At 39.2% G+C, this 11,668-nt stretch overlaps 1 protein-coding gene across 1 annotated transcript in view; it reads left to right on the forward strand.

Moving 5' to 3' along the window:
* The window catches only part of GLIS3 (GLIS family zinc finger 3), a 430,025-nt gene extending 421,644 nt beyond the window's left edge, over positions 1-8,381 (forward strand). The window contains exon 11 of the mRNA XM_075597019.1: positions 487-8,381. Coding sequence (XP_075453134.1) covers positions 487-623 — 137 coding nt within the window. The 3' untranslated portion in view covers positions 624-8,381. The remainder of the gene's footprint in view (positions 1-486) is intronic.
* The last annotated feature ends 3,287 nt before the right edge of the window (positions 8,382-11,668 follow it).

Consider the following 11,668-nt stretch of genomic DNA (forward strand, 5'->3'; position numbering starts at 1 on the left):
GTCTCCTTCAGGAGACGGCATGGTTCAACATTAGGGCTTCTTCTCTTTACACTACAATCGGTGACGAAAAGTAGTTCTTTTGTCTCATCATGATAAGCCGAATTTTGAGCAGCCCCGGGAAAATGAGCAGCTGCCTTTGCTCACACGTTGACTGCACTCCCCTACATCTTTCAAAATGACAATGTAAAAGGTGTTGGTTTGCATATTTAAAATGGAGTACGTCTTAATTTAATTATGTGAATATTCGCAAAACTTGCCAGTATATTTACCAATATTCACCAAACCTCTCTATCAGCATCATAACTATGAGTAACAAAATAAATGTTTGTGCATCTTAAACTTTGACACACGTTCAGTGCTTGATACATAGACCTTTAAGTGTGTAAACACCTTGAGTGTCCCAATGTATGTATTATTAGACTAATACCTGGAGAGAAAAAACGACACAATATATTGAGTAATTTTGTGATTTGGTTTCCATTCCAGTTTACGACTTCCCGGGCGGGTCAGCTGGCTTCTTTGGGGACCCGCAGCGGAATAACTCAGAAGACACCAGCTTTCTCCAAATTAATGCAGTAGACCGTTGCCCTAGCCAGCTTTCATCAGTTTTCACTGAAGGCTGAGGATAGATTCTACCTTGTCCTGTATCTCCGGTTGAACGTGGGTGATATCTGCAACATTTACATGTCAAGATTGATCAAGTTTCCCCACCCACAGTACAGGAACATGACAAGAAAAAAGGAGCACAACTTTTATCTATAAATCCCTGTGAATTTAAATCCATTTTTTTTCTTCTTCATTGGAAACCAAGTTTTATTTCTGCTCAAAGGGAATGAATAGGAGAAACTGGAAAATCTGCTGCTCCGTACACCATTTTTGAAATAATTAAAGGCACTGAATAAAATACTGTTGTTGAAAAAAAGCATAGGGAAGGAAAGATAGGAGATTAAACATGCACAGCACAGATTTTGTACAATTACGTCACCTCAGTTCTTCCAAGGTCTGATAAAACAGAATGTTATGTAATATATCGTGGCGCCCTCAAGTGGATGCACCAAGGTGGCCTTCAGTCAAATCCGAACTGTTTCTGCAAGTTAATTCTATATATCAAACCAATATCTGTTGAATATGCATATGGTCTCCAGCTTGTGAGCAACTGAATCTCAGTGCAGCTGTATCATGAATGAGGAATGCTAGGAATCACATATTATATGTACTGTACGTGACACTGTCTTTTTATCTAAGTACATAATGTATAGTATATTTGGAGCAAATATGATCTTCTCTGGGTCTGAATGCTAAGTGAAAGACACAAATCCTTACCTACTGTATACAGTAAATAGCAGAAAGTAATGGCAACGTACACATCTGGGAGTATGAAATGTAATAATGTAACACGGGATTTTAACAACATCAAGACTGGAAAGGCCAGAAGGACACTCCAGGCCTTTATTAAGACATAGCGCAGTGTCACAATAAAGGCCAGCGCGGGGGCTGAAACATTGATATTACATTAATAAAAATGAATTATATTAAGTCCTCTGGAGTGCCCTTCTGGCCTTCACTGTCCTGATGTTGTTGTAATGGGATTTAGCGATACTACGGAGCACCCGGGGCAGATGAACAAGTCATCGGAGGAGTGCACTCTATATGTTTCTATAACGTTACATGGTACATTGCATTTACCCTTAGATTATTCCGCCTCATGTAGCAAAGGCTTTGAGAACCACGTATCAAATTGCTGATATTTGTGTCTCTATGCTGTACAAGAATTTTCTCTTCTACCATTTTGTGCCTGTGCCATACGTATAAAGGTTGCTTATTGCACTTTTTGCCTATGACGTCAATGCTGTGGGATGTAATTAAACATCATGGTTAAGAAACAAAACCAGCGGTTATTTGAGACAAAAACTGTGATACTGTCCGTTCCTTTATCACGTTGTGCTATGTAACTTACATGCACGCCCGAAATGGCTCACTAAGCCCGAGATTCACTTAGCGTCGTTGCAGAATATCGGGACAACCCGAAACGGCGCTTTGCAAAGCTCTCCCAAAGTCAGCACAAAGCTCCTTCATACAACAAGCTAATGAAACACAATGTTAACATTGATATTCTTAGGGAGTTATTCATTAAACTGCAATAGTGCCGATCACTCCCAGTGTCATAGGTTAAAAAGTACAACCCCCTTATGTGTCAACTTAACAGCAAAACCACCATTTGTGATGCCTCATACATAACTTATACTGTATAGTCTTAGCCCGGTGATGCCTAACAGTTAAATTAGGTCTTTCATACGAAATTACTGCAATGTTAAAGGTGCCCAAACTTCAAATCCTTCTGAGCTGGAGGGGGTTGCATTATACTTATAAATAATGTGCATCTCTCTAGCTAGGAGGTGATTATAGTAGTGTCAGTGTAGTTTTCCAATATGCTTAGCACAATAGGCATTTTTGCTGAGAAGTGAGTAGGGTCCATTACATTATTACACAGCACTTATAATGCTTCTGCTGCAAAGATATACATTACATTTCTCCCAATGGGGCCTATGTTCAAAGTGTTGCAAACGGCTGTATTGGCGCAAAATTCATGAATGTCAAACTCAATTTCTATTACACTTGTGTACTAAGCTCACATTTCTCTATCTGCCCCAACTGCATAAAAAATGATTTTTATTTTCATTAGTTTTGGCGCACAGAAATGAACTGCGCTTGGCTACAGATGTAAATGGTATGTACTACAAAATAATATTTGTGTGATACAAAACCAACTAAAAGTGCTTCGGTATTGTCTGCCAAGTTCAACCTGCAAAAGACAAAATGAATACAGGGTATGCTATGTACCCACCCGAAAATGGATTTGACGCAGCCCCCAATGTTTCATTGTATAGATTACAAAATGTATTATTTTCACACTACTATACATAATATTACACTAATAATTTATATTTACTAACACTAGTTATAAATAAATAAGAAATACACATCATTATGTTTTCATTTACATTGTATAATCAATTATTCAACATGACGGATGCGTCAAGAATCATTTCAAACAGCAGATTACGCGACATTTCTGCAAAGCCTCCATAAATAGGGTGCACATTTTGTTGAAAGGTTGGTATTACTTTTTAGCACTGAAATTTTGATGCACGAAAATATTTCAAATAATGTGAGTACAGGGGCCTCACTATCTGAATCGTTGGGTGCTGGTGTTACCTGCAATGTAACAAAGGGGTCGGTGTCCACATTCTACGAAGTGTGAGGATACAAACGGTATGGAGAGCCACTGATTTCTCCTTCCAAAACCTGCGGCCGAGATTGACTAAAGGTCAGCAAATGATGATAAATGCAAAAGTGTTAACACCATTTTTGTTGACCTATCCGTTAAAGCCTCATCGACAGCGATCAGGGACTTGTTACCATGGCAATATAGATATAGCAAGACTTACTGTCATCAGCGCCGTGCTTGCCGCTATCATGCTGCAAGGAGGTCCATGCTTCTGTACCCCCCCCCCTCTCCCTGCAGCGTTAAGCCGTCCCTGGTTGCGATTTTGGGACTGCGAGGAGCCGCCGAAATGCGCACAGCAAGGCTTGCTACATCTGTATGTCATGTTTAAAGCAGCGTACGCAAATCAGTAATTAATGCCAAATAATTCATGTACTGCACTATTCACTAACCTCCGATACCTGGCGCTATCATGCCGACACCAAAAAATGTGAATATATTACAGGGTGTCCATAAATTATTCACCCTGTTAGATTTTATTAAGGCTTATAATGAGGTGAATAATTTATGGACACCCTGTATATCACCTACCCCAGGCCAGCATTAGGCATGTCTTGCCTAAGTATATAATGGCCACTGTAGGCACAGGGAAGATAAGACTAGCCAGCTTAGGACATGTGATAAAAACAATGTAGACCATATTAATATATTAACCCCTTAGCAACCCAAGTGGCCAGCTAGTCCTGGTCAACCCATGACTTGCTGGCCACTTGGGCTCCTACATGGATAATATTTGCACATATGCATGTTATGCTTTTTGTATTTTCTTTTGCAGGGTGTTTAAATTGTATGCCAACACCTTTATTGCCTGTAGGCATTCCTTTGCAATGTTTTGGTAGCCCCAGGCATCTTATGGGTTAAATAATTTCCCGCCAAGTGGTTTTGTAAGAAATAGTACATTACAAAAATGTCATCTATGACCCCCTCCGCCATTTACCGCACCGCTAACACATTTTTCATGTATGCAAATGAGCTGCATATAGCAATCCATTTATAAATATGAATATTTCCTTGTAAGAACGCAGCAGTATCGACCTTTAGTGAATCTACAGTAGCTCTAAGTCGCCTCTTTCTTACAGAATAAAGTTTAAAAATCACATCTCCCTTTTGTAGCATAATATATACAGTATCACAAACCTTCAGAGATTACCCCACCTCACCCCCCCCCCCCTCATTGAAAAGGATTGTGCTCTCCTATATTCATGTGTATGATCACTACTTGGTGACGGCACTTTGACCACGGTGTACCCACAATGTTGTGCCTTCTAGGTTCTTAGCGTTGGAGCCAGACTTCAGAATTTCACATGGAAAGAGTCTGCTTTTCATACATTGTATCTGAGACTTGCCTCAATGCTGTTTTCTATAGAGTGGTATAGTAATACTGCACCTATGTATTTAAAAACATTACAACTAGAATGGGTCAGCTGATTATATCTCTTCTGCCTTTACCTGTCTATAGGATGCTCCCCAATCCTTTCCGATTACAGGTACTCGTATCAAACTGAGAAGCATCATCTGTGATTATGATCCACAGAATAAAACGTGTTGAGGCTGCAACCCATTAATTACCATGATATGGATTGCCGTGTGTGTGTGTGTGTGTGTGTGTGTGTGTGTGTGTGTGTGTGTGTGTGTGTGTGTGTGTGTGTGTGTGTGTGTGTGTGTGTGTGTGTGTGTGTGTGTGTGTGTGTGTGTGTGTGTGGTACATGATCACTGATATCAAAGAAGCCCCAATGGACATCCAATATGACAAATTATGAATGCCTTTATTTTCTTCTAATAAATATGGGTTATTTTAGTTCAATCTTTTGGCCAAAATATGTCAAGTTTGCAACCACATCATAGTCGATATCAGAATGGCTGTACTAATTAAGGTCACCAAGTAAAAAGATCCATAAATTGCCCATGTTTGCCAGCTATGTGACTCCCAAATCTGCTTGGTCTATAACCTCAGTTTCTGCACAGTAAAAGTGGTACAGTATATGAAGTTCAGCATGTGTTCTTACTGCATCTGGATGATAACATATTATGATTGTCATTATCTAGTAACAGAAAGCTTATAGCGCAAAGACATCAACTCAGGCTCAGCACAAGCTTATATTTTACATATCAAAAAAGTAAGAACTCAGACTGTGACAAAATTCAGGATAATTTGAAATACTTTGTGCATGGATAGATGCATAGACTAGAATTTTTACATGGCTTCATTATTTGAGTGCTATACACAGGAGGATGGTGTTCTGGCTTACAGAGGTTCCAGTGTTTGCAGAAAAGCCTACTGCACCAAGGATTCAATTATTCCGCTGCATCCAAATATATTTCTAGCTACTCGGTACTCGCCTAATACTAAGACAGTATTTTTCACTATAATCCCAGAAACATCTGTTATCACTATCAGTCAGCTAATCTTAAATGACATAGTTATGGGTATTTCCACAGTTTCAGAAACAAACAGTGCTTGCAAAGCAAATAACAAAATGATTAATACTCAATACTTAATGTTTTATAAGATTTGAAGGGACTGTAATTTAAGTTTACAGGACATATTTATGGGTCAGTCTGTACTCCGTTCTGTTGTATTCTTGTTATTTAAGAAGTAGACACTGGATTCTACTATAATAACACTTTATTAAAACTTTAAGGGCGTCATTATGGTGTCTAGTGGACGTCATCACTGTTTTGCTCGTTTCTAAGTGGGGTGATCAAGTCTGCGGCTCTCAGAGAGCTATGGACGGGATTGTAACAGAAAATGATGAGGACTTCCTCTTCTGTTCTCAACATCTGGAGTCAGTTTGGAACCATGTGATCAACACACAAGCAATCACGTGGTTGCCAAGCTGAAATATCCGTGGAACTCTGGTGCCGAAACCTTCCGCTACCAAAAAGGTTAAGTAGCAAGAATATTAAGAACACTACTGTGGTTATACTGTGATTAGAGATGGTAAAAAATTTTTTTGATAATTTGGATCCGCAGCGGCTCAGCCGGTTCCTTTGGTCCTCGGATTTCAGCGGATCAATCTCAAAAAGGGTGATTCGCGTTTTGCATATTATTTTTATTATTATTACCAATGCACTCCACGGATTCCGTAACCTGCGGACGGATGTGCAGAATCCAATCTGCGGATTCTACAAATCAGTTCACGGGTTGTATCCAATGGCGGATTTTGATGAATCCGCACGGATTGAAACTGAACAAATCCGTGTGCGGATTTTACACCGCGAAACGGATTTTGGGGGTAACATTAGCTCAAATCTGGGGCACGGATTTGGGCGGATTCACCCATCTCTAACTGTGATCTCACAGTGTACACGTTGTACTGTATTAACATGGGATGACCCCGTTTCTGCCTATGGGGCCTATGCAATGTGCTGCTGACCCATCAGTCAGCAAGTAGAATTATAATAGCCATAGAAGAATTATAGTAGCCACAGAAGACTTATAGTAGCCACAGAAGATTTATAGTAGCCGTAGAAGATTTATAGTAGCCATCCTCTATCTGGCTCTGATCCTGAGAAAATACATAATAGACAAGCAGTGCAGATTGCTGCTTACCTGGTACCAAACAAATTTGACTACTTTTTCTACCTGTGTGAAGTTTTCACTACATGTAATTAGTGATCAAAGTGTCACGGTACTTGAAGCATACGGAGTACCACTGCTTGTATTTTTCTTCACAAAAGTGCACTTTCCGTTTTGTTTTTGTTTTTAAACATAACCGATTTGCATCACAAAAAGTCTTATATAAATACGGGATCAATATAATTAGAAAATGATTTGATCCTTGTTGTATAGAGTAAAGCAAAGGACCACTATGTCTTAACCCGAGGGTGCTCAACTCCACTCCTCAAGACCCCCCCAACAGGTCAGGCTTTCAGGATATCCCTGCTTCAACACAGGTGGCTCAATCAGTCCCTGCTTCAGCACTGGTGGCTCAATCAGTGGCTCAGTCTTCAACTGATTGAGCCACCTGTGCTGAAGCGGGGATATTCTTAAAACCTGACCTGGGGGTCTTGCGGAGTGGAGTTGAGAACCGCTGTCATGCCTTTTTTCTGCCAGCAGGGCCGACAACGCATTGTAAAGGGTTGAATAGCACTTTGACCAATGCACGTAAGTGAATGCAACAAACAATGACAGATTTGACACCATGACTGCATTGTTATTTTGGAAAAGTAAGTATTATCCAGCAACTTCATGGGAAGGGCTATACATGTTCCAGGAAAGCTCTGCAAAGAGCCTCATTTCCATCTCCTCCTGGCCATACCTTGTATAAAGCGAAGGCGCATTGAGCAAAAGAGAAGAGTTCACTGGTTTTCGTAAAGTATTTATGCGAAGTAATAGTTGCAGGGTTAATTTTATTTAAATGAACTGTGTTTTGACTTGTGCAGTTTACCGCTGTGCCGCCCTTCTCACGGCGAGCTATACCAGAATATGGCAATCCAGTTTACCTGCACGGAGCTCGCAACTGAAGACTATTTTATATATTTTATTGCACGGCTTGTGTGGAATTATTTGAGCAGCTGTCGACTGTAAAGAAAACATTTATGTGTATTTTATTTTTTATCTTCGTTGTGCCCGTTATAGCAGAATTTTTTTTTTTTTTTTTTTTACAGAGCACTTTTTACTTATTTGAGTGAAAAATTATTGGAAAATAAAGAAATAAAGCGCAATATTAAACAATGAAACCATTTTTTTTCCCCAGGAGGGCTGGGACAACATTGGCAAGCCCACCCGGCAGCAAATGGGTTAACTTTGTGTGTAATAAATAAATAAAAATAAAACAAGTAACTAAATAAAAAAAAATCTATTTTGTACATACAGCAGATAATCTTATGTAGTTCATACCGAGCACTTTGGGACGGGAAAATGTGGAAATGTCTTCCATAATATCATAGATACTTTTGTATATAATTATATGTAATCACATATAGATTCAAACAGCATATATCATACTGTATATCTGGATGATTTTTTTTGTATTATTATTATTATTATGATACACTTATTGTTTATTGTAAGTCATCCAACGTTTAACATTTTTCTATTAATATGTATAATATTATGATTTGTCACAGTTATGTTTCATATAATTATAAGTTATTTTGTTTTGTTTCATGAAGTCCTTTTTATTGAAAAGTAAAAATGAAGGGTTTGTGCACGTGCTACACAATAAAACTGGAAATATTTAACATTACTGTCACTTTGAGTCTTCACTGAGCTCACGTCTTTGATTTTGTGTCCTAGAAAAAAATAATAGCTTACTAATGGAATTACAAAACAGTATATACAGTACATATACATAGTGTTTTAGGGTCATTGTTGTAAACTTGATTTAAGGAATCATTGGAATGGATAAGATTCAGTACAGAGTGGTACCAAGTAGCTCTGCTCTGTTCATCTATAGATTGAAGAAGGGCTATTTTTGGGAGATAATTAGGAGGCAGTTCAGGAACTTTGTTTTTAGGCTGTAGGGATTGACAAGAAATTCCATATAGTGATTGTGAAATTAATCTAAATAGACTATTACTAACTGCAAGGGTATTCATTTTCCTTGTACCATATATCTTTAAAGCTGAATTATTTATTGAAGCTTCGACAGATACATTGTTCTTTGTTTAGAGGTACAGCACTTTCTCCCCCCCCCCCCCTACAAAATTGATTTATATACATAATTACCAATGTATTTGCCAGTCTAAATGACATTATACAGATGTTTTGCACACGCCTTTAGCCTATTTAACCTGACAACCTAAATTAACGTTAGGTTGATCATAACCGTAATGTTAACCCAGTACTACTCCTTAAATAATCTATGGTTATTTTGTTTCCAGACATTAGTGCTAATAATATGCAAAAGAGGTGTTCCCCCTAACATCACGTGTGGACTAAAAGTCTTTCAGGTTAGTACAGTATGTGAGGTTATTTAGGTCATACTTTAAGTTGGCGTTGGCTCCCTCCACAACCTGAAATATGGGTTTTGGAGGTTTTGTTACAGTATATATATCTGCTTAAACATACTCTCTTTTCTCTCTCCTCTCTCTCGTGTGCTGGAAGCAAATGATCAGAAATAGGCTCTGCCAGTGTTTTTTCTCCAGCTATCGTTCATCGGGGAACTGTGTGTATTTGTTCCCCTCTATAACTTATGTTAGGCTGACATGTTGAAGACCTGGAACAAAAGAGATTATCATTGATAATATGAAGATAGTTGAACATCATATATATCATATGCAGCCCAAAATACACACAAATTACATTTCTTAATCCACATTGTCCCTTGAGAAATTAAATGATTTCTACTGCATTCACATAGCTTTTGCAGCAGATCAACTTGGTTTGAATCCCATTGTCTGCACCTTATTTATTTATAAAAATGTTTTACCAGGAAGTAATACATTGAGAGTTACCTCTCGTTTTCAAGTATGTCCTGGGCACAGAGTTATAACAATACATGGTTACAGAAGGAACAGAGGTTATAAGGTCAATTCACAGACATTTAATGGACAGATAGAGTTGGAAAATTGGGTACAAGGGATAAAGGATCTGGTGAGTTTCAGATTGAAATAGAGCAGCTTTAACATCACCAAACATCAGCAAATGGCGGCAAACAGCGCACACCCTTTGGCTGCCCGCCTTTGGGGCAACACAGATGTACACTGGGGTTGTTGAGATTCAATGCAGCTGTGACTACAAAGTTCTTTGTCTTCTTGGCTCATTAACATTCCAGTGGGTGGGGTTGACGTCCCACAAAGTACAAGCAAATGTTAACCCTTAGCACGCTGGTCCTGTGCAGAGGGGAGCAGCTCTTGGGGAGCCCCATCAGGCTGTCCACCTTTGGGGCAACACAGATGTATACTGGGGTGGTTGAGATTCAATGCACCTAGTTAGTTTGGCAATGTCACTTTATCTCTGCATTAGACTGTAAGCTCTTTGTGATAGAAAGGGGCCTTTGACTTTTCATATACAGCAAAAAAAAGGAATAATGTGCTTTAGTGCTAATGCAATAGTTAATATAGTGTAAAATAAACACTACTAGTGTAAACCAAAAAAATAACTAGAACTATAGGATAGGCTGCCACTGCCAGGATCAATGAGATTAATACAAATCACACACAGAAATCAACAAAAAAGAATCCGGCGCCTAAAACAAATTCAAAGGTATACAGTGGAAAAACCTGACCATATATAATGTCCAGTCCTGTTGAACTTGGGCTCTTCCGATGGATCTTGAAAGTTGTCACACAATATGTGGAAAAAGAACCAGAGATCAATCATATTGTATAACTTTAAAAACTGCTTATATGACAAACAAAACAAACAATACATACACATATTAAACACAAAACAGACCAACTAACACTAACCCTAAACCAAAGTGATCACCTAGTGATGCCAAAAAAATGACACATTTAATAAAATACACATTTAACAATAAATTGTAGCATACACAGACCGCGAGCGCTTCCTTAGTTGTGAACGCATATGCGGAACTGTGACTCACTTGCTGCTAAGCTCCGCACTATTCGTCCGGCGCTCCACAGATTCTGCAGCTTCTGCAGATGTCCAAATTTGCCAAAACACCCACAACCCTCCACGTTTCGTGCAAAAATGTGGACATCTGCAGAAGCTGCAGAATCTGTGGAGCGCCGGATGAATAGTGCGGAGCTTAGCGGCAAGTGAGTCACACTTCCGCTTAAGTGCATGCAACTAAGGAAGTGCTCGTGGTCGGTACACGGGACGGTTGCATGCGGACAGAGCTGTGAAGCCTTACCCAGGAGGTGTTATCAGCGGGGACTAACCAGAGTGGCGGTACACGCAGCGGGACCGGCTACCTGGGGAAGGAACAGCAAGTTTCCCGGTGTGGGCATCCGTCCTTGGGAAAGGAACTACCAACTTGTGCCTGTTAAATCCTGCTTCTCGTAAGTTGGATTTACATTTTTCCCTTACCGGAGCAGAGTTCTCACGCCATAACACCTGTGTATGCTACAAATTATTTTTAAAAGTGTATTTGTTTAAATTTGTCATTTTTTAGCTCATCACTACAGTATTACTCTCCCTCTCCCAATCTTACACTCTTCCTCTCTCTTCCTCACCCTCTTCTCTCACACACACTTCCCACTCTATATCACTCAATGGCCCCCATCATAGCTATGAGGTGGAGTTAGTGAGGTAGAATAGATATTAGGGGCAGTTACTGAGGTACAAAAAATATTACAGGCAATCGCTGAGGTAAAATAGATATTAAGGGCAATTACTGAGGTAAAATAATTATAACAGGTAGTTAGTGAGATAAATTGGATATGAGGGCAGTTAGTGAGGTAAAATAGATACATGGGGCAGTTACTGAGGTAAAATAGAAATGCAGGGACATTCCTGTGGTAAAATAG

The sequence above is a fragment of the Ascaphus truei genome, chromosome 1, assembly GCF_040206685.1.
Source record: "Ascaphus truei isolate aAscTru1 chromosome 1, aAscTru1.hap1, whole genome shotgun sequence".
Classification (NCBI taxonomy): domain Eukaryota; kingdom Metazoa; phylum Chordata; class Amphibia; order Anura; family Ascaphidae; genus Ascaphus; species Ascaphus truei.